General features: G+C 47.2%; 1 protein-coding gene across 1 annotated transcript; it reads right to left on the bottom strand.

Annotated features, from left to right (window-relative positions):
* Positions 1-234: 234 nt before the first annotated feature.
* On the bottom strand, positions 235-23894 carry SF3A1 (splicing factor 3a subunit 1). The gene is made up of 16 exons (XM_066370498.1): positions 23697-23894; positions 21142-21263; positions 16573-16780; positions 11674-11931; positions 8938-9012; positions 8114-8264; positions 7587-7780; positions 6623-6740; positions 6163-6348; positions 5330-5451; positions 4982-5227; positions 4231-4438; positions 3199-3353; positions 1866-1967; positions 1699-1770; positions 235-725 (listed from the first exon to the last, which is right to left on the bottom strand). The coding sequence occupies exons 1-16, from the start codon at positions 23757-23759 to the stop codon at positions 624-626; spliced, it is 2382 nt and encodes a 793-aa protein (XP_066226595.1). The 5' UTR covers positions 23760-23894; the 3' UTR covers positions 235-623.
* Positions 23895-23996: the final 102 nt, after the last annotated feature.

The following is a 23996-nucleotide window of genomic DNA, read 5'->3' as shown; positions in this document are numbered from 1 at the left end:
CTGGCATGTTGAAGACATCTGTATTAGTCTGTTAAATACACAGGGTTATGCCTTTAGAGTCCAAATATTTTAAAAGAGCAATAAATATCTATCTTTCCAAGAAAAATTTGTGAAACACTTGATGACTCCTCAGAGCATAAGAGCCACAAGGCACCATGCCACACTCCCCCTGCCTTAGGTCTGGAGAGGGTGCAGGTGGCCAAGAGACAAGTCTTATGACATTGATTTCACAAGAAGGGTCTAAGAGGTTTATTAGACAGCCTGTGGCAAGATACAAAATTATTAATGACAATAACAAGCACATTCTAATCGGCACTATGACACTATTTCACACAATATCCCTGGGTTCACATTTCCTAAAGGGCTGCTGGAAGAAATGAAGCCTCTCAAATCTAGACTCAAACCAAATGAATTCCAGACACCACTGGGGAGGAGAGTGGCATAAGAAGCCCTCTATTACCTACGTGGGAAGGAAGTAGGGGAACACTGCAGAACAATATGAGTTTCCAAACTAAGAGAGAAACAAATGTACAAGGCAGGGTCTCCTGGGTCTGGGGCAGGGGGTGGGAGACAGAAGAGGCAAAACAGCAGTGGCTGGGACCTGAGAGCAGGTATTCTCTTTTCTACTTCTTCCTGCCACCTCTCTCCTTGAGGGCCAGGTGGATGATGGCACCATTGGCCATGTTGTAGTAAGCCAGTGAGTTGGAATCCTTGATGAAGATGCCCTGGAAAACAGATTGTGGGCTTTAGTGGGGGCCATCTGGCCTTGAGCACATTATGCAGCCTCATTCCCAATGTCCATTCACATTCTGAACTTATGTGACCACAAGGGCCTGAAGGAAGGCCAGGTACAAGAAGGGATACAGGCGCAAGACATACTGAAGGTCTCTGGTTCCTCCCAGAATGTTTTGCTTTTCCTTCTTTCTTGCCAAACCATGCTCATCCCTTTTGTCAACTCTACAAAAAGTTGGCCCTGACCAACCCCACAGAATTTTAAATCACTAACCCCACAGAATTTTAAGTCACAAGACCATCAGAGATCAACTAGTCCAACAGCTTCATTTATAGAGCAGGAAACAAACCCAGAGTGGGGATTTGCCAAAGTCCAAAGTGGGAGAACATAGCAGCCCTGTGAGACCTGGGGGGAACCAGAATAAGCTGGACTACCACCTCTGTGTTTATGCATGAAGACAAGCTACTCAAGACCACACTGGCTGGGAAGGCTCTGCCACTTGACCAGAAACCCAGAATAACACTCCAAGACTTGTCCCCACATGTCCATCCTGTCACTGAGGCAAAGGGTTCTCTGAACCCACTACAAGACTGTACTAAGGGGGGGGGACAGATGAAGATGAAGACTTAGCTCAGGGTGGTGAACATGGAATAATACACAGATGAGGTATTGTAGAACTGTGCACCTGAAACCTATATAATTTTATTAACCAATGTGCCCCAATAAATTCAATAAAGAATACCACTTTACATTAATAAAAAAAGAAGGCTGTACTGTGACCCCACCAGAGCCTCAGCCTGTCAGGCTAACCTGCTCTGGCACTCCCAGCCAGCATCATTGCTCGAGGATGGACTCGGATGGCCACATCCACATGTCTCCCCACTCCTTTGGTTCCACAGGGGATTTAGCTTCTGGGACAGCAGAGGCATTTAGACTCAAGGGGCTGAACTAGACACCCAACTCACCTCATACTGCAGCTTCTGTTTCCCTGCAGGCATGCCTGTGGCTTCATGAATCTTCACCTTGATAACAGAGACCTGTGGAACCAAGGAGAGGGCATTTACTCCCTTCCTAAGATCACCTGAAAGAAGCTGCCCCCCTGATCCCTTGGTTCCCTTGCAGCAACTCATACCTGATCTGTAAGTGGGAGGGTGAAGACCAGCACCTGCCCATTCAGTTTCCATTCTGTCTTATCCTGCATGTTGGGCACTTGGACTTTGATGGACACTGGACCCTGCAAAACAGAAAGTGACCATTACGCCTAGGATCCCTGAGCCATCAGGAACTACACTCTTCTATTCCTGGGCCAGTCTAAACAATGTCACCTCCACCTGGGCTCCTGGACTCTGGCCTGATTCACTACTGATGCCTCTGTGACATGGCACAACATTTGGTTTCCCCTCTTAAAAACGATCTCTACCCTGTCTCCTGGTAAGTCTGGAACTAACACAGTGACATGAAAATGCTCTGCAAACCCCAAGAATTACCACAAAGGGAAAGAATATAAACTATGAGGTCAGAAGACCTGTGTTCCCAACTCAGCTTTCCCCGAGCCTCAATGCCATGTCTATAAGACAGTTAATCACAACCACTCCATGGTACTGCTATAGCACCAAATGGACACGTGCCCACATAATCTATAGCTCTACCCTGGCACTTGAGCACTCAAGAGATGGGAAACACCATCAGAATAAATGGAAGAAAACAAAGATTTGGTCAAATGCACTGGGGGAGTAGGGCTAGAACTGTTCCTGCCTCCTCTCTGAAGCCTAACAAGCTTCCCTAGGGATGGGCAGTACCAAGATTCCAACCTCCCCTTTCATGATCCCCACAATGGGCAGACCTTTTAAGGGCTGAAACTGGAGAAGTCCACAAAGAAATTAAGGACCCAGGGTTTCCTCTAAAGTAACAATTTTCAACCAGTGTAAAAGAAATTTTAAAATATGCCATACATGACAATTTAGTGAGGTGCACTGACCCCTTTTTCCCTTAGATTGTCAAATAAAAATATGACAATAGCCAACACAACAATAGCTGTCCAGTGTGAACGAAATCAAACTTACACATATATTTTTTTGTCAGATCAGCCAGAAAAGAAATATTTTTTGGTGTGCCACAAAATTTAAGTAGTTTTTCTGTGCCACAAGATGAAAAAGATGGAGAATCACTTCTCTATGGTCTAGGGTCCCTTTCACACCCAAGTCTGCTGCCTATGCAGCTGAGTCTCCTTGTTGGCCTCTACACCAATAGTTCATACTGGACCACGAATGCTATCTACTCCTCCAACTGACCCAACATCTTTTATGTGCTCAGAAGCCCTCACAGGCCTCTACTGGCTGATCTATGCACTGGAAGCCAAAACCATGGGAGCAAAACAGGGTGGGCCAAAGAGTGTGTGACTGCGGCAGGACTGGACTCCCCAGCTAGACACTCCAGGCCACAGGCAACACTCTGGGATCACATACCTTGTTTCTGCGAAGGAACTCCTCTTCAGGCATGAGGCTATCCTCGGTCTTCAGTTTCTTAGAGGCAGGTTCATCTTCCATGGGAGGCGGAGGGTGGACAGGGGGCATTGGGGCTGGAGCTGGGACAGGTGCCACAGGTGGAGCGGGCACAAAGGCTGGAATGACAGGAATAAGCAGCTGTGTGAGTGGGGAAAAGGGCCCAGGACTCAGGGCTGGTGAGAAGCGAGAGGCGAGATTGCAAAGGCTTCCTGTTTCTTCTAATCAGAGGTGTGAAGGGCCCCACCTTGATAAGTCTGGCAGCCAGATGGTTCCCTGGCAAGGTGACTTGGGAAGCTGCAAGAAGGACAGGAGTGATGGATGGAGTGGGTGCCTACCAACAGTAAGCACTGTCAGGCCTCTATGCCCACCTAAGGTTCAACTCCTCTGGGGCACAAACCTCAGCTCTGCCACATCAGTCTATCTTACCCCAAGAGCCGTGGCTCCCAGCTTCTAGCATAGGGATCTCTCACATGAGGAAGCCATGGCTCTCCTCTGGGCTAGACCCCCAGCTGGAACAGCTAGCACCACTGTCAGTCATTGCTCTGCGCAGTGCTTGGCCTGTAGTCCTGATCCAATGGCCAAAAAGCAACATAAAATACACTGACCTGGCCCTGGCTGGTTGGCTCAGTGGTAGAGCGTCGGCCTGGCGTGTGGGAGTCCCGGATTCGATTCCTGGCCAGGGCACACAGGAGAAGCGCCCATCTGCTTTTCCACCCCTCTCCCTCTCCTTCCTCTCTATCTCTCTCTTCTCCTCCCGCAGCCAAGGCTCCATTGGAGCAAAGTTGGCTCAGGTGCTGAGGATGGCTCTGTGGCCTCTGCCTCAGGTGCTAGAATGGCTCTGATTGCCGCAGAGCGACGCTGCAGATGGGCAGAGCATTGCCCCCTGGTGGGCATGCCGGGTGGATCCCGGTCAGGCGCATGCGGGAGTGTGTCTGACGGCCTCCCCGTTTCCAACTTCAGAAAAATACAAAAAAAAAAAAAAAATACACTGACCTGTTGGCACAATCATGGGAGGTGGGCGGGGTGCCATGATAGGAGGGGCCGAAGGAGGCATTGGCACCACGTTGATTCTGGGTGCATGGATGATAGGTGGCATAGGAGCAATCACTGAGCCTGGGGGCAGTCGAACCACTGAAGCCATTGGGGGCCGGGGCATGACAGGTACTGCCGACACAACTGTGGTACGAACAGGAGGTGGCATCTGTGGGAGAGAAGGGACTCAAGTCACAGGAAGCCAAGGCTGGACTCACAGCTGGCAACTGGTCACCTGTAGACTTTAAGGATGGGGCTGGACAGCTCCAACTCAGTCCCTTGGGGCTGAGAGATTGCAGCCTCATCTCAGGCTCTGATAGGAACTTGGCTGAGAGAGGCCCAGTGACCCTCTTTCCCCTTGGGACGCAACCAGCTGCTCATGGCAGATACTGAGAGAGCCACTAAAGAGGCTGACCTTCATTTAGCCTCCTGGAGATAAGCCAGCAGTCCTCGAAGACCCATTAAGTGCTGCAGCCCTTCTCTGCCCCAAGTCTGCTTTACACATCTGCCACTTGCCTCCTGCCCTGTTCCAATCCTCCCTCACAGAAAAAAGGTCAGGCTAGAGGTTCTCACTTCCAATTAAAGGGTTCTTTCTATTTACTCCACTTAGCACTTGGGCCCTACTATAAGGCAGTTGCCCTTTTCAGCCAATAGTGTCCAACCCCAAGAATTACACTTTAAAAGATGAGTGACTAAGTGGTTGCTGGCTTACTGCTGGTGGCCGGGGCACTGAGGTGATGGGTGGGGCTGAGCTGGGTATATTGGTGGCTGAAGATGGAGGCGGTGGCTGCTGGGGGATTTCGTTGGGTTTGCTAGGGCCAATCTTCTCTTTGGTATCATCTTCTGGCACGAGGCCCTTGGCCTTGTGGATGGCCTCGATCTGTTCCTGGAGGGTGATATTGGCCTGGGCAGCCTGCTGGGTTCGGGCCATGCTGCCTGAGTGGCCATCCCAGGTCACCTATAAGGGAAATCAAAGCCACAGCTTGTTAAGGCTCCTAGAAATGAGCCCGATGTAGGAGTCTGAGGGCAGGAAGGGCACTAGGATATAGCCAAACTGCACCTTTTCCTCTGGCTTCTGGATCTCTTCCTCACCGATCTTCTTACCAATGGCTGTTTCCTCTACACCGAAGATGTCGGTACGCCGCTCAGCCAACTGTTTCAAGCTGCTCTCGATATCTAGACCTGGATACAGTCAGAGCAAAGACGGGACAGAATGGGAATCTAAACCAGTTGTCCTTCTGACAAGGCAGCAGCTCTTTTGGTGCAGGGTAGAGGGTGGTCCCATAGAACAAGGCTGCCCAACCAACACTAAATAAGCTTATAAACCAGAGCTTGTTCAACTCCTTGATTTATGAAAGGCAAATGAGAAGACAGGGTCATGTGAGTAGCAAGTAGCGAAGTCAGAACTAAAAGCCTAGTCTCCTACCTCCGGCAGAGTTTCCTCCCTATTGACTACTTTTGCCTAGCTTCCTATCTCCGGGAGTTTCCTTCCTATCAACTACTTCTCACACAGCAGTCACAGGACCAATGTGTCTTGCTTCCAGGTGCTCAGTGTACTCCAGCCATCAGAACCCTCATTCTAAGACAGCCCCAAGAATGAGCACCCTTCCCAGCTATAGTCAGATTGGCTCTGGGATGTCAATGGACACATGCCATCCTCATAGGCGCCTGCCTCTGGAGGAGCCCTAAGGACAGTCATTCTGAAAATAAAGAGTTCTTTTGTAGCACCACAGACTGTACCTACTTTTGAAGGCTTTTCCAGACTTCAACTGTTACTTCCTATGTTTGCTTAAAACAAGTTAACTGTAGTTTATAGAGATTCCTATGGGCCAAGATGAGCCAGTGCCGTGTCAGAGACGGGGTGTGGACTGGGTGGGGGAACCCCCACCTCACCTGGAGCATACACCTCATCATCGCTCTGCTTCTCACGGATGGAACGATCTCGCTGTTCCAGCCAGCGGGGGTCAAGCAGCCCAATGCGCATGTGTTCCTGCATTTTGCTGGCAGGGATCTTCTCCCCCGTGATGGGGGACACAAGATACTCATCTGGAGCAGGGGCTGGAGGCAGGGGCTTGGAAGCTGAAAGGAAATGCTTCAGTGAGAACACTGGGTGACAGCCTGGGTTAAGAGGGTATTGTTTCATATGTGCATCACTCATTCAAGACACACCCATTCAGTGCCACACTGTACCTGGCACCGCGAAAGTTTTCAGGGCACCAGAGATGACTATGCCCCTGTTCCCCCTTGTGAAGCTTGGGACAGAGGGCTATCAATGCCTTTAATAAGCCACCTCAAACCATCCTAGAAACAGACAGCTCTAAGGAGCATATGAGAGTAGGAAAGCAGGGCCTACCTTTGGGGTCGTAGTCCTTCCGGACAATGACCTGGTCTGGAGTCGGAGGCAGAGGTGGCGGCATGGGTGTCTCTGGGGGTGGGGGCACTTTCTGCCCTTCTTCTTCATCATCTGAACCCTGAAAAGCAAACAATGCCAGGACCCAAAAAGGAGCTAAGAAACCACCATTCTGCAGCTGAACCCTGGAGGCTCTCAGGGTGGCAAGTTGCCCAGGGCCCTGCCAGCCAGCATCCATGTGCTAAACCTCCCTGGGCAGCCCAGGCCAGCTGGCAGCCAGCCAAGCTGCTTCCTCACAGCATGAATGGGAACACTGGGGTGCTAACACTCTGCCCAGGCATTTCCAGCAGCTGGCACCAGGCAGTCCCAGGAGGCCTAGGGCACTTAGTATGCCGGGGAGGGGTGTAGGGAGCAAGTTGGCGCTCAGTGGTTGCTGCTCAGGGAGTAATGCTGGGAGGGAGAGAAAAAGTCAATTCCCACAGACACAGGGGCCTTTCTTCTCAGGCTGCACACAAATTCTTTCCAAGGGGAGGAGAATAGCTTGGCTCTGGACCCTCTATGCCTGCTTGGAAGGCCTGGCTCGGAGGGTAGAGGTAGCCAAAAAGAAGCACAGGCTATACTAAGAAAAGCTCTGGGAACTGCTGATCATTTGGACCTAAGCTCAAATGCATCAAAGCTTGAGGTATAGAGGGTTCCCTCACTGAGCGCTACCATGGGGGTGGTAGGGAACAGGGTCTGGGCAAAGGGGGAAGGTCACAGAACAGGACAGATCCTTCCTTGTGAATGAATCTTTGTTGCCCAAGCTGGAAAGAGGCTCTGTGCTGCTGCTTAGTCAGGAGGACTTATTCAGGACCCACGCTTCCCTTCGAAGTTCACAAGGGAGCTGGATCTGACTCTGGTGGAGAGCACCCCATCTCTTTGGGCTCCGGGGGAAATGGTCATCCTACAGGCCTTCCCAGAGACATACCTCATCCATGTCTTGCACTTGGGTATCCTGGTCCAGCTGGGAAGGAGGCTCCTCTGACTTTTCCTGTTTTTCATCCTCTTCATCAGACTCGACCTCCATCTCAACCTCCTCACTCTCTCCAAACTTCTCATAGCGCTCCTGAATGAGGATTCGAGCCCCCAGCTCCTCCGGGGTGGTAGGGGGAGGGAAGTTCCCTATACAACAGTGAGCCAGTTAAAGGGAGGCCTCCATACATGTTCCTTACCAAAGGCCTATCTATCTACTCTCTCCACATTGTGAGCTTTCCAAGAGCTGGGGCGGTCTGACTTCTCTCCTATCTTCAGAGGCCCACCCAGTCCGACACAATAAATACTTGTTAAATAAGTTTAACTGAGACAGGTGATAGAAGTGAAGCGTTTTGGGAGCAGAGAGGATACAGACACTGATAAAGCCCTTGGACGGATTCTGCTGCTCTCTGGGAACACTTATACGAGCTCTTCCAGGATGGCTCTGAGCTCTTGGTACCCCATCTGGAGTCACAGACCTACCTTGCTCATTGGGCTGGAAGTCCACTGTTTCCACCACCACAAAATCGTGCCAGTCAATTTGCGCATAGGCCACTCGCTCCTTCTCCTTTTCCTCCTCCTCCTTCTTCCTCTCACGCTCCTGGAACTTGGCCCATTCCACTCGGTAACACACCTGAAGAGATAGGAAACAGCAAAGTGCTGAGCTAAATCAGGATTTGCCCCAACAAGAATGTCACCCACAAGGCCTTCACCAAAGCCGGCATCTCCTTCAAAATAGGAAGGAGGCGGCTCTGCCTGCAAAAGGGAAACTTCATGGAGCAAACTATAATATTTGTATCTATACAGTTTCAGCCAGGCCCAGAATTCAGACAAGATGAAAAATCAAAACATCACAGAAACCTGCCTTGGGTGCTGTCTGTTACAACTGCAGAAAGCTCTGGTTGAGTTAGCAAGAAGCTGTGTTCAGAGAGTACTTAACTACCTCCTACGAAGTCCGCGTTGACAACCAAGCACCCACAAAAGAAGTAGCATCTGAAAGCCTAAGAAACGAGACTTCACGCAGCCCCTCAAAACAGCCAGCGTCAATATGCCTTCTGTCCTCAACTCTGAGAACCTGGGGCTTCAAAAGGCATCTGTCACCAGAGAATCTGTTCAGGAGTGGGCTTCTACTGAGAGTAGAAAAGAGGGAGAGCAAAGAATCTAGGTTTCTTTGGTCTTTGTAGCCATAAGGCCTCTCTTTCCACCACTACTGTGTCTGGACCATGACAACGTACTACCTCAGAGATTTACAGACATGAGACACTATAACTTGCACTATCAGTAACTTTATAAGAAATTGAGTTTACCTGATCCAAAACTTCTCGGGGGTTCTCAGCCTCTTTCTTGAGCTTTGTAAATAAGCCTTTGGGCGGAATCAAGATCTGAAACACAGAAGTTATTAAAGCAACATCAGTACAGCACAACACAGGATGAAGAGGCGGCCTTTCTGGGCCTGTGGAAAGGTAGAGAAGGGAAAAAAAGGGATTCTGGGTCCCAATCCCAGCTCTACTTGGCTGTGTGACTTTGGGCAAGTTACCTAACCTTTGTAACTTAGTTTCCTTCTATAAAAGGTGACACTACCACTTAAGTTGGTACCATCAACTTAAAAGTTTATTGTAAAAATTAGCAGGAAAGTATGCAAACCACAGATCACCTAGCAAAGTCAGTACGTGCTAGCTGCTTTCAGGGTACAGACCTGCTCCTATCCTTTTGCACATTGTACCAGGCCTTCCCAGACTGTCCTATTTGAGACTGTAGCCCACTGGCCCCACTGCCCTACATTTCCATCTCCTGCTTCCTTTTTCTCCATCTGCCATACACTGAGATACTTGCTTGTCACTCCCTCACTAGACCAGAAACTTCTCCAAGACAGAAATTTCTTTCTGTCCTTTTTTTTCCCCCCAGTCAAACTCAGCAGTGGGGACTTCTTATCTTTTTTTACTATCATATCCCCAGCACCTGGAATAGTATCTGGCACTCAATATGTATTTTCTGAATGAACAAATGCTAGTTTTCAAAACAGCCGGTCAATCCAACTGCCCCAACATTATCTATTATCACTGGCAAAGTGGCTCAGCCTCCCCCATCCCCCTGTACCTCTACCCCAGGAATCGAGCTGCTCTGAGAGTCCCCATGGCTAGAGACAGACACCAGTGCCCTCAAGAGTACTAAATGTCAACACTCAAGTTCTGAGGGAGAAGGAAGAGGAAATAACGGAACCAACTGGGGACCTTAAAACCCAGAAGCAGTCCACTAGGAGAAATTAACCCAGGGCTCACTTAAAATTGATACTATGTAGGTCAGGCTGTGGACCTTCAATGATTGTTATTTTAGCTATTAGCTTCTGGATTTGGTCATTTTCTAAACACATATTTTTATAAATCTTTCTATTTATATATTTATAGTTAGTTAAGTTATAGGAAGAAATCATGAGTCCTTATAACTTAGAACTTTACATATTATTTCTAGGTATCAAAAGCAGATGTGGCCTGACCTGTGGTGGCGCAGTGGATAAAGCGTCGACCTGAAATGCTGAGGTCGCCGGTTCGAAACCCTGGGCTTGCCTGGTCAAGGCACATATGGAGTTGTGCTTCCTGCTCCCCCCCTTTCTCTCTCTCCTCCCTCTCTCTCTCTCTCTCTCTCTCTCCTCCCTCTCTCTCTCTCTCTCCTTTCTAAAATGAATAAATTAAAAAAAAAAAAAAAGCAGATGTACAGACCATGCCACTAAAAGGAAGATAATCTCCACTACAAGTGTAGCAAGAAAGACATACCACAGGAAAATCTGTATCAATGTACTTTGCAATAAACTAATATGATCATTTTAAATACCAGTACTGACTTGCCCAGATTCTTAATTATAACAATGTAGCATAATTAAGATTTTTGAGTCTGGAGTAAAAATGCCAGCTCTGTGACCTAGTAGCTGTGATCCTGGCCAAGTTAATGTCTCTGTGCCTCTGTTTCCTTTTCTGTAAAATAATTATAGCAATGGGTACCTTATAGGTTACTAGGGATTAAATGAGAAAACGCTGCATATGTAACTACTCAAATATTGGCTAAACTGATGTTAAATTGTTTCCCAATGCCTATTTAAATATTTCTAATTCAAGTACTTTTTAGGGTGAAAAACAATGGATTTTAGAGCCAAATGTTGGATTAAATATCACTGTAGGTTCCTTCTAGCAGAGAAACCATAAATGACTTCACCTCTCTGGGCCGGTTCCTGCTTTCGAAAAAGGGGGAAAACACTTACCTCGTGGGTTCTTATGAGGATTAAATTAGGTAATAGGCGACAATTATTAAGGGCTTCCTTCTCTCCCAGACCCTGTACTAGGCACTTGAAAATTTATTGTACTTAAAAACAGCTAGCACCACTTGGCCCTGTCACATAGCAGGCAGTCACTTAACGACAGTTGTCAATCATGCATTTCATCTCTTTAAGAAAAATAGCAATCAATGTTGCATTTAAAAGAAAAAACTGAGGCCCTGGCCGGTTGGCTCAGCGGTAGAGCGTCGGCCTGGCGTGCGGGGGACCCGGGTTCGATTTCCGGCCAGGGCACATAGGAGAAGCGCCCATTTGCTTCTCCACCCCCCCCCCTCCTCCCTGTCTCTCTCTTCCCCTCCCGCAGCCAAGGCTCCATTGGAGTAAAGATGGCCCGGGCGCTGGGGATGGCTCCTTGGCCTCTGCCCCAGGCGCTAGAGTGGCTCTGGTCACCGCGGCAGAGCGATGCCCCGGAGTGGCAGAACATCGCCCCCAGGTGGGCAGAGCGTCGCCCCTGGTGGGCGTGCCGGGTGGATCCCGGTCGGGCGCATGAGGGAGTCTGTCTGACTGTCTCTCCCCGTTTCCAGCTTCAGAAAAATACAAAAAAAAAACAAAAAAAAAACTGAATAGAAATCAAAATTTCATACTAAAATGAAATTTTAACATCCACACGGGGCCCCACAGAGGAACTCTCCTTAGAGACAGTGAGTGGATAGAAAACTTATGGTAAAATGCCTTCCTTTCCTGGGTCCCACACTCTGGCCCGCACCCAACCAGGCACCTTGGTATACTGTTCCACCAGCTTCGTGAAGTAGTTGAAGAGGCTGTGCTGTGGGCGGAGGAAGTCGAATTGGTAGTTGCGCTGTTCTTTCTGCATCAGCTGGGTCAGAAACTGGCGCCCATTCCTGGCCACAAACTGAGCCGTCAGCTTCACCACGTCCAGATCAAAGGCTGAGATGGAGGGGGGGTCTGCGATAAATTCAAACTCAGGAGGGGGTTCTTTGGGCACGATGGTCTCTTGGATCACCTGGGCTTGGACCTAAGAAGACACAGAAGGCATGTGAGGCAAGAGGCACAGGCGTGAACTGGCTCAGGAGGGGAGCTTTATGCTTCTGTTAATGATGTGTACAACACTGGCACATGATGTGAGAGAATCCTAACTTACAAGAGCAGCAGCAATTTCTTGACCAAATGTGGCCTCAACAACCTGAAAGGCTTCCAGTGTGACCCATGCTCTCTGTATCTCTGCTGCCGCCCTGATATTGAGGGTCAGGAATGAGTAGCAGGAGATCTAACAGGAACTCAGCTTCCAACCGAGGGGAAAAAGGATGTAGTTGGCCCTCTATGTGTGCAGAGGACCCCACTGGATGAAGGACTTCCACATTTGTTACTTCATCTGGCCTCCACACAAACCATGAGGTGGAGGTACCATGAATACTTTTTAAAGATGAAGAAATTAAAAGTAGCCTGAGGCCCTAGAAGTAAACTGCAACAGAAAGTCTCAGAACCTACGTCAATCTTTCCTTCCCACTGTAAAACAAGGAGCAACCTTTGCCACCTTGGTTCAGGAGTAGAGGAAAGAAAAGGGACCAACCCAGGTCTGCACAGGAAGCAAAATGTGCCATCCCTTCCTGTCCTCACAGGCAACCCTAATCATCCCTACCTGTGGTCCTAGTACTAAGGTAGGGTACTAGGGCAGGCCAGATGGAGGGGTCCTGGGATGGTGAGACAGAATGATGGCACAAGAAAGGGCCTACATTAAAGCATTGAAACTGGAATGCTGAGGTCGCTGATTCAAAATCCTGGGCTTTCCCGTCAAGGCATATATGGGAAGCAACTACTAAGAACTGATGCTTCCTACTCCTTCCCACTCCCCATCCTCTCTCTAAAAATCAATAAATAAAATCTTTTTTAAAAAAACAAAACATCTTTAAATTAAAAAGGGGTCCACCAGCCTTAGACAAGGCAAAGAAAAGGGGCTGAGAGCATGGACTTTAAAGTTCTGACTCCGTGCTCAACTGAACATGAACAAAAAGGGTCACAAAAAATGGTTGCAGGGCTGACTTTGTCATTTACTCAGGGTAGGATAAGACTTTCTGCTGCAGTTTCCCCTGAATCCAGGAAGAATGGTCTCAAGACAGGTTTCCCTGAAGCCAGGAAGGATGTTCTTACTACTTGATTGCCAGCCTAAGTTAATTATTTCAGAATGTGTTGACTTTTCTTTCTTCCTAGAGGTTATGCATGAAGGGCTCCCAGGTTAATAACCTCCAGCCCAAATTTCCTATAAATATAGGTAGGGTCCCTGAAGCTCTCAGAACTCTTCCTGGTTGATGCACATGGTGGTGGGCAACTCTGGAGCCCAGGCTGAAGCTTTCTCTTCTGGTAATGTGTCCCTCCATGATTTGGTGAGATTGGTACATACTCATTATCCTCTTAGTCTATTGTTTTACTAGCTGTTACTCTAGAGTCCAGGCTGATGTATCTTAATCTGGTGATGTTGTGTAGCTTATGTGTTGATTCTTTTTCTTTATTTTCCTTTAGGATGCATAAGTTCAAAGCCACTTTAATTTTGACTTTTTGTTTTTTTCTTAACGAGAGACAAAGAGAGGGACAGAGAGGGACATGCAGACAGGAAGGCAGAGAGATGAGAAGCATCAATTTTTTGTTGTGGCACTTTAGTTGTTCATGGATTGCTTTCTGATATGCGTCTTGACTGGGGTATACAGTTGAACCAGTGACCTTGAGCTCAAGTCAGTGATTTTGGACTCAAACCATTAATCACAGGGTCATGTCTATGATCCCATGCTCAAGCTGGATGATCCTGCACTCAAACCGGTGACCTGCGGTTTTTTAAACTGGGTCCTCTGTGTCCTAGTCGGATACTCTATCCCAGTGGTTCTCAACCTGTGGGTCGCGACCCCGGCGGGGTCGCCTAAAGCCATTGGAAAATACATAATGCATATCAGGTATTTACATTCTGAATCATAACTGTAGCAAAATTACAGTTATGAAGTAGCCACCAAAATTATTTTTTGGTTTGGGGTCACCGCAACATGAGGAACTGTATTGCGGGGTCACAGCATTAGAAAGGTTGAGAACCACTGCTCTGTCCACTGTGCTACTGCCTGGTCAGGTTGACTTAATTGTTATTAATCATAATAAATTCCCCCCCTCTAATCCATCCATAAATAATTGCAACTGTACCACAACTCCTGCACAGCAAGTCATTTCCTTGTCTGTGCCAATGTGTTCATCTGAACACTAGGTTATTTTACTGTCACCCTGTTTCTCTGACATTTACATGAAGTACACACACACAGGATGATAGAAATGTGAAATCTGCACCAAATAAAAGGAAAACCCTCTTAGTTTCTGTAGGATGATGTGGCAGCATGTGTGCATGCACAGATGATGATGTAACACTGTGTATACAGCGGAGCAGCCAACAGCCATGCCAGTCGAGATGAGGACCATACAGAGGAAAGTTCAGTGTGTTCTCTGGCTCACTAAATTAGAATCTGTGACCAAAGTGCAACGTGAATATCAGCGTGTTTATAACGAAGCGCCACCACATAGGAATAACATTACTCGGTGGGATAAGCAGTTGAAGGAAACCAGCAGTTTGGTGGAGAAACCCCGTTCTGGTAGGCCGTCAGTGACGAGTGTGTAGAGGCTATACGGGATAGCTACCTAAGGAGCCCTAAAAAATCTGTGCGTGAGCCCACATCGAACTGAGGTATGAAACTGGGAGAGTTTTCCTTTTATTTGGTACAGATTTCACATTTCTATCATCTTTTGTTGCTTTCCTGTGACCGGTCAAAAGTGCACCATGACTTTACGGACACTCTGTAGATGACACCGTGGTCAATGGGTTGAAACCTAACCATCACTGGCTTGAGCCCAACATTGCTGACTTGAGCAAGGGATCACTCACTCTGCTGTAGCCCCCCTTTCCATTGAGGCATATATGAGAAAGCAATCAATGAAAAACTAGGATGCTGCAATGAATAATTGATGCTTCTCATCCCTTCCTGTCTGTCTGTCCCTGTCTGTCCTTATCTCTGCCTCTCTCTGCCTCTGTCAAAACAAACAATTAAATTAAATTTTACTGACTTCTTATTATGTTTATCTATATGAGTGTAGGCTCACCAGCTTGAGTACAGAGTCACCACATTGAGTGTGGGATCATAGACATGATCCCATGGTTGTTGACTTTAGCCCAAAGGTCAATGGGCTAAAGTCCAAGACAGCTGACTTGAGGGGAAGCTTGCTGACATGAGCAAGGGGTCACTGCCTCAGCTGGAGCCCCCAGATGGGGCACATATGAGAAAGTGATCAATGAGCCGTGGCCGGATAGCTCAGTTGGTTTGAGTGTTGTTCCGGAGCACAGATTGCCAGTTTGATTTCCCGATCAGGGCACACACAGAAGCAGCTCAATATTTCTGCCTCTCTCTCTTCCTGCCTCTGAACCCTCCCTAAAAAAGTAAAAATAAAAATAAATAAATTGTTCCTGAAAAGAATCACTTTGGAAAGTGGGAGTGGCTCACTTTTTTTTCCTTGGAAATATCAGCATTATTACATCATTATAACTCTCAGGTTCATGCACTCAGATATTCTGTCCTATGTGAGAATTTTACATTCTTGACAGGCTTTATTTCACCCAGAAGTATTTCACCTTTATAGGCTACAACCAGGTATGAATATAATTTTGTAAATAGGATCTATCTGTACGGGGTTGGGCCTACTAAGCTTCAGCTTCACTTCCCAGTAGATTTTATCACACTGACACAAAAATGAGAGGCCTCTTTACTCTTATCTTCATATATGGGCCTGATTTCATTGTGCAGGATGACTCTATGGGGCCCTAGAATTAGCACCAGGGACAGGTGCACGCAGGAACTCTTCTCTTTTTTCCCACCTGAGCTGGGCATCCTCTGCTTTTTCCATATGCTGTCACATTTCCATGACAGGCACCAATTATTACAGTTGTTTTGAAATGTAGAAAGACTCTTAGCATAGGTAACTTTAAAGGATCTTAGCATATGTAACTTTATTTTAGCTTATTTCTATCCTGAACTAGTCTAAGTGACCCCAGAACTTACTTTTTCTAAAACTCCCTACTCCAGCCCTGGGATCTATTTTTGGCACATTGCAAATGTGTCAGGGGTCATAAATCTTAGAATGTTTAGAAATGGTTTTTTTTTAAGTATACAAAAATTTATTACTGTGTCTTCAGTCTTATGATCTTAGTGTTTAGAAATGTTTTTCCTTAAATTGATCATATATATAAACATAATAAAAAGTCAGTAAAATTAAAAAAAAAAAAAAAGTTCTGACTCCGTGGTCCCGGGGAAATCACACTTCCCTGAGCCTCAGACCTCTCATCTGTAAGATGATCACCTTGCTGGCCTCCTCACGAAGCTCCTGTGAGGTGTCAATGAGACACCTAAAGCCCTCAGCACAGAGCTTGACAAGCAGTGCTAGAGAAATGCCAACTGTCAGCAGGACTTTGCTATCTGAGCCTCAGCGTCTGCCTCTATAAGAAGAGGTTATAAAAACCTAACGGCTCTCCCTGGGTGGTTGGTGCGGTTTGGATAGTGAAGCTCATTATCTGCCCCTCCCTCCCTGTCCTGGCCTCCCTCTCAGGCCCGGAGAAGTGAGGAAAAGAACAGGCTCCAACCTTCTGGGGCAGCTGCTGCTGGGTGGCTTGCTGCTGCTGCTGCATGACCTTGGGGATGGCGGCCGACGGCTCCTGAGCCTTCCCCTCCTTGAATTCGCTGACCTTGTGGCGGTAGTAAGCATGGTAAGGGTCACTGGGGTTCAGAAAGTTGAATTTGGGGTTGTTGATCTCGTTCTGTCGTATCCTAGCTTCAAATTCAGGTCCGTTCCTAAAATGAAGCAAAAAAAGAATTAATACCACAACCCTTGCAACTGCTAAGACTAAGTACACTGTCCATTCAAGCCTCCTTCTTGCACCACCCATCACTCAAACTAGCCCCTCTCAGCACAGCACAGGTCTTCCTTGAGACTCCTGCCATCACGGGCCATTGCCATCCATCCCCTTCGGCTTGAACCAGGCCTCCTCTACCACAGGGTCTCCCAGGCTTCCTCATCTCTGCAGCTTCTCTGCCAGCCTTGCCATTTCCAAAACCATCTGGACTATTGCTTTTTTAAAAAAAATAAGATTTCTTTACTTAAAAATATAAACTTACAAATAAACATTACTACTTCAAATAAAAGTCACTATTGTTTTACTAACAAAAAGCAGCCTTAAAATTAAATACAATGAAAACAAAGTACTAGTATTACTGAAGTTCAGCTCTAAGTTTGCTGTGACTGAGGCCAGTTTCCTTAGTTAAAATGGGGAATTACTGAGCAATGGAGAGGTGTTAAAGATGTACTAGCACCAAACTGAGATTCTGTCCTTTCGGTAACGAGGACTGAAAAATACATAAAAATGTAGACAATTAGATTTATAACTTGTCCAAGTACTGCCTAAAATCACCGCGCTGACTACTGGGTGAGGCCCAGACAGAAAACACTCTCCAAGGACATGAACCTGTGCTGCTGTGTAAGGCACGTTCAGATGACGGGGAGCAATGAGATCGGCAGGGAGGTCTTCCATCTCTCTGTACCTGCAACAGTTTCCTATATACACCCATGTGCCCAATTTGCATGCCTTTAAAAATCTCAGAGTGGGGAAAAGAAAGTCTCTCTCACCTGATTTTTTTAGAGTCCCAAAAGTAATATTTCAAGGTGTCACACACACACGGTGGGGCAAAATTAGGTTTACAGTTGCTCATTTGGGAAATATAATAATAATACAAAAATAAACTGTTACACATACTCACAACTGTAAGCCTACTTCTGTCCCACCCTGTAGGTAACACCCATGTCAGTAAGAAAGTGCACTAACCCTAAGGACACAAGATATGAAAACATTCAAGTTTTGGGTTCACTAATGACTCAGCAAGTTACCAAATTTCTCTTTGTCTCAATTTTCCATGTGTAAAATGTGGCTAACACTACCCTCTCTATCTTGCACTATTAAGAAGATCAAATTAGTTAAAGAGATGTTAGTCTTCCTGAATCACACAGTGGCTTGCAAATGCAAGGCCTGTTACTCTTCTAAATGTTAAAAGGGCTGTTTCACAAGCATTAGAGATGATCTGGGTAATAGGAGACAACTGTGGGGCTTCCATCACCCCTCCAGCTAGAGCCCAGCACTCGGAGATGCCCCAAACACACCAAGGGACAACTCCAGGGGCTGGTGGGCAGCCAGATTTGCTTCCTTCTCTTCACTTTCACACCCTGACCCTGTCAGTTGAAGATAGGGGCATAGACAGGGTGTAGGCAAACTGAGTTCCAGATTAGCCACTATCACAATTTGTGCCACAGTGGTGGTCATCAACACCTAGGGGCCCTGGCCGGTTGGCTCAGTGGTAGAGTGTTGGCCTGGCGTGCAGGAGTGCCGGGTTCAATTCCCGGGCACACAGGAGAAGCGCCCATCTGCTTCTCTACCCCTTCCCCTCTCCTTCCTCTCTGTCTCTCTCTTCCCCTCCTGCAGCCAAGGCTCCATTGGAACAAAGTTGACCCGGCGCTGAGGATGGCTCTGTGGCCTCTGCCTTAGGCGCTAGAATGGCTCTGGTTGCGACAGAGCAACACCCCAGATGAACAGAGCATCGCTCCCTGGTGGGCATGCCGGGTGGATCCCGGTCGGGCGCATGTGGGTGTCGGTCTGATTGCCTCCCCGCTTCCAACTTCAGAAAAATACAAAAAACAAAACAAAAAAAACCCCAAAAACACCTAGGCTAGCTCCTCCACAATTTCTGGTCACACTCTGTAGCGTGACTAATACCATGAGGTCTCAATTTGACAGTGAATTAGTCCAAATAGAACTTCGTGCTTGAGGGAGAAACATTTGCCCCACTTCTTAAATAATGCAAACTACACACAAGGAGGAGAATGAATGTACACAGATACTGCTAAAACTAGGCCACCATATCCAGCAAACACCCAGGCCAGATGAAGTGCGGCTAGAAAGAGAGGCTCTGGTTGTCTCCTTATCACTGCCTTGGAAGCCATAATAACCTCACCACATCTGGGAACAAGCTGAAAGAAGAAAACAATGAAAAGGCAGCCATGTTCATTCCCAGCTCTTCTGTTGCTTTAAATTAGTTTAATGCCTACAAGGCAATCACTGTAGCCAAAAATAGATCTAGAAATGTGGATATATAGATTTATTTTTAGGGGAACTTAGCTAGACTTATTTCTGTGGCAGAAGAGGCTGGCATAAAATTATTGGAAAGCTACTTGGCAAAATAAACATAACGAAATCTTCACAAATCCTCTTTCAGGCAATAATGTACGACACAATTTTCTTCTAAAGAAATAATCTAAAAGGGAAAGAAAATGCAGAGACTTCCCCACAGCTTTGTTTGCCAAAATGAAATGTTGGAAACAACTTTGAAGGAAAAGAGAGGAGATGGCCAAGTCAAGAAAGGCCCGTCTTCTCAACATGGCACAGCCTCTCCAGAGAGGACCACGCAGCATCAGACCATGAAGCAACATGGGAAAATGCTTATAGCACAAAAGGGAAAAAGCAGGATGTGAAAGTATCTCTGCTAGTATTACAAGGATCTAAAAAAGGATGCCGAGGGCCCGAAGGAAACAGGAAAAAGTGAAAACAGCCGGCAGAAACTATTCTGGTAGTGAGATTGTGTTGATTCTTCCTCCAACACCCTTTTCCTATTTATTGTTTTTAAAATATCAGGGGAAAAGCGGAAGCATGAGTGTTGCTATGAGACATTAAACATTTATCATAAATACACCTACTGCTGTAAATCTGACACGGCCTGATAACTTTAAATCAAGCTCAAAACAGTTTTCAATTCAATACCCAGGTTAATCAAAACCTTTGAAATGCGATGAGGCAAATCTGCATGGCACCGGACACAGTGAAAGACATTAAACAGAGTAAGCTCTTTCTGCTTCATTTTATTAGGAGGTTGAGAAAGGAATACAATTATTAAATGATGTGATGAGGATGCTGCCCCGGGGATCAAGGCATTTAAGAGAGCAAATGCCCTGACTGAGGGGCAGCAATCCGCCAATGGCCGGCTACTGCTTCCATACAAGGAGCTGACCAGTTAAAGAGAGGCCAGAAATCCAGATTTTTTGTGCTATGTCATTATTTAAAAGTGGCTACTACTTTGAGATTAAAACAAAATATTGCAAAGACAAACAGAATATCTGTAGGCTAGATGTGGCCTGCTGACTGCCAAAGAAATACCTTAAACTAGGGGATGTACTGACTTTTGGAGTCAAGTGGCCATCGAGAAGATTCCATCCGCCTGGCCTGTGGAGGCGCAATGGAGAGGGCCTCACCCTGGAATGCTGAGGTCCGGTTTGAAATCCTGGGCTTGCCTGGTCAAGGCACATATGAAAAGCAACTACTAGGAGTCTATGCTTCCCACTCCTCCCTTTTCCCTTTCTCTCTCTCTCTCTTTTTTTCCTCTCCCTAAAAATCAATAAATAAAATCTTTTAAAAAGATTCCATCCTAAGACATGTGAGTGTGTCTAAGTATGACAGGAAGAGACAAGAAGAACCTGTACTGATTACCATGCCCTCTGAGGAGACAGCTACCACCTGCATGATGACCCTGAACTGTGTTCAGTCCCATTATCTCACTCATGCCTCACAACCACCCTGAGATGGCATTTTATTGCCTTTTGCTGTTGGTCATGAGGCTCTGAGGAATGAAGTCCTTGCACAATGAGAAGGATCAGCCTCCTTTTTGGTCTTCCTCAAGCCAGCGGATCAGACAGAGATACACATACTATCCATGACAAAGCAGCTTTCCAGGCATTTCTGTGATCTGTTTTGGAAGCACAGGCTCCTGGTGACTCTGGGGCTGGGAGTGACTCACACTCTGCCACTGCCATGCTGTGTTAGAGATGCCAGTCCTGACCACTTCCTACATCATCACCATGCTGTGGTTTTAGATGAACCAACGGGCCTATACTGACAGTGACTCTCTATAGGGATCAAACCTGTGGCCACAGTGTCTCTGACAGGGGAACTAAATGCTCAGATGACTTGTACTTTCAAAGGTGCATTAACCATTGACACCATTAGAGTGCCACCCTGGCAATACCTCTCTAAAATCCAGTGTAAATCTGTGCAGATTCAGGACTATTGGTGCTAAAATCCACCTATAAGTCACACAAGCAGAAGTAGCTATGTTACCTGGCCACAAAGCTGGCAGTCTTGTCAACAATATTCCTGACCTCTGGAGGAGGGTAAATAATCCCCACCACTGGCTTGGAAGGAGTAGAATCCTCCTTTGAAGATGCTTCTTCTTCTGTGGGCTGTGAAAAAAAGAAAAGAAAGTCTTGAAGTTCCTGGTTTGGGCTGCAACCCCAGCCCTCCAGGTTAAACCCTTCTAGTACATTACTGAAAGCGTTAGGCTCTCCTGCAGACTTTCTTTGGGTTAGAACCCTCTATTCCAGAAGAGTGGTTCTCTTAACTGCATTGTACTTGCAAGGGACCCTCCTGGGGAATAAATACAAAAAGCAGCTTTTCAGGTTGTACCAGCTAGACTATGTCAGTGACACCAGGGAATCTACATTTTTACTATAAGTGCCCAGGTGATTCAGATGCAGAGGGTCTCTGACCACATTTGAGAAACCATGTTCCAGAATCTAGAAGGCTCCCACACAAATGGGTGTCCCTGGCATGGGGTATTTAGTGATTATTTGCCGAATAAACGGGAAACTCCAAGAGCAGTTCCTTCTGCCTTAAATGCCCTTTCCTTCTACATCCATTCTACAGTCTTAACCACCACTCAATGCTCAACTCCATGAAACTGCGCTGGAATACTCAACACAAAATTGTCTGGTAAATTCTAACATTCTTTCCTTGCCAGTCTTCAAAGGGTCAAGTCTCTCTTAGAAAAATAAAGTTTAGGCCCTGGCCGGTTAGCTCAGTGGCAGAGTGTCGGCCTGGCGTGCAGGAGTCCCGGGTTCGATTCCCGACCAGGGCACACAGGAGAAGCGCCCATCTGCTTCTCCACTCCTCCCCCTCTCCTTCCTCTCTGTCTCGCTCTTCCCCTCCTGCAGCCGAGGCTCCATTGGAGCAAAAGTTTGTCCGGGCGCTGAGGATGGCTCTGTGGCCTCTGCCTCAGGCGCTAGAACGGCCCGGGGTGGGCAAGCCGGGTGGATCCCCATCGGGCGCATGTGGGAAGTCTGTCTGACTGCCTCCCCGTTTCCAACTTCAGAAAAAAAAGAAAAAAAAAAGAAAAATAAAGTTTCTCCCTTGCCCTTATGTTCCTTTCTGCTACTGCCTTCTCCCCCCACCCCCTTCCTCTGCTAAACATCCTGAGTTCGCTCAGCCTTGCCGGTCCCACTTCCTCACCTCCCATTTGGTCCCCATCCATTTCAAGTGTTGTTGCCAAAGTCAAAAACAACTGCCTATAGCCAAGTACAGTGGTTATCTGGCTGTGTGATCAATGACCACTCCTTCACAAAACTCTCCACTCCTCAACTTCCAGGCCCTGTTCTCACCTGTCTTTCCTTCTTGCTCATCCAAGTTTCCTACCTGGTTTCTGTTTCACACACCCCCTCCATAACGTTGGGCATCCCCAAAATTCTGTTCTTGGTTCTTTTCACAGTATTCACACTGTCCTCCGGCACTCACAACCACATCCTCCATTGCCTCTACCACCTCTCAGCTAAACAATCCCCATCCAAATTGACGTCTCGGATTACTTTTATGCCAGAGCTTTAGATTAGTTCATTTCTAGGCACCTTCTAGAAGAAATTTACCTCTCACTCCTGTCGGCTTCACCTACCTTAATGTACCCTCCACCAGCAATGTGGATTAGATGACTTGTTCCTTTGTGCCTGGTACTGCTATTATAGGGCAAATCATACCATACTGAAATTACTTATCTATGTCTTTACCCTCAACTAACTGACATCTTTTTCTAAAGACTGGCTGGAAATGTATTATGGGGCAATACATGTTCGTTGAATATTCACGTGTATGGATGGGACTTCTCACTAGTCTATGAGCTAGCTCTCCAAGGCAGCAGCTGTGCCTCATTCATTCCAGGAACATGAGAGCCTGGCTCCGTGTCTGGCTTAAACTACGCACCCAGCAGATGCAGAAGAATGAACAAAGCTGTACCCTGCAGGCTGGAAAAGTAGGGATTACTGGGCAAAGGCTGGGGCTGGTGGGCCCAAATGCCACAGACAACCAGTAGATGGGCTGGATCAATGTTTCTCAAACTTTAATACATCACTTTGGGATTTGTTAACATGCAGATTCCCATTCCAAGGTCTGGGGTGGAGACCCTGTCTTTCTTTCTTTTTTTTACATTTTTAAAATTAGTTTTATTTTTCAATTACAGTTTTCATTCAATATTATCTTGTATTAGTTTTAGACGCACAGCATAGGGGTTAGATAATCATATACTTTACAAAGTGTTCCCCCGGTATTTCCACCTGGCACCATACGTAGTTATTAAAATGTTATTGGCTATATTTCCTTAGGCTGTACTTAACAGAGGCTCTACATTTCTAATAAACTCCCGGATGATGCGGATGTTGCTGGACCGCGGCCCACACTGTGAGAACCACGGTTCCAGAGAGCTCGGCTCGCTACCAGATGGCGGCGCGCTGCCTCCTGGGATTTGCAGTCCGTCCCTCGAAGCCTTCCTAAACGGCCGCTTCTTCCTGCATAAGTGAGGCCCGCCGAGGCCTAGGCTCCGGCTACCGGTCGAGGGGAAGGGGGCACAGTACCTGTTTGGGCTCGGTGGGTATTGGCGGCGGCGGAGGCACCGCCTGCACGGGTCCCGCCGGCATGACCGCGACGCTCAGGGCTGCCAGTCCGCCTCGGTATAGGTAAGCGGTGCTGCGTCAAAGCAATATTCCCGCAGCGGCGGCACAACAAGTCCGCAAGATGGCGGCGACCGAGCGAGTCGTCACCGAAGAGGCGAAACTCACGCACTTCCAGGCCCGCCTCTTTTCCCTGACGTAATTTCCGCTTCTCGGGCTCGGGAGCAATCAGCGCCTGACGCCGTTGCCATGGCAGCGGTCGGG

Source organism: Saccopteryx leptura, chromosome 2 (genome assembly GCF_036850995.1).
Source record: "Saccopteryx leptura isolate mSacLep1 chromosome 2, mSacLep1_pri_phased_curated, whole genome shotgun sequence".
In the NCBI taxonomy this organism is placed as follows: Eukaryota; Metazoa; Chordata; class Mammalia; order Chiroptera; family Emballonuridae; genus Saccopteryx; species Saccopteryx leptura.
Note: the sequence above shows the minus strand (reverse complement) of the source record. Positions and strands in the feature narration are given on the sequence as shown.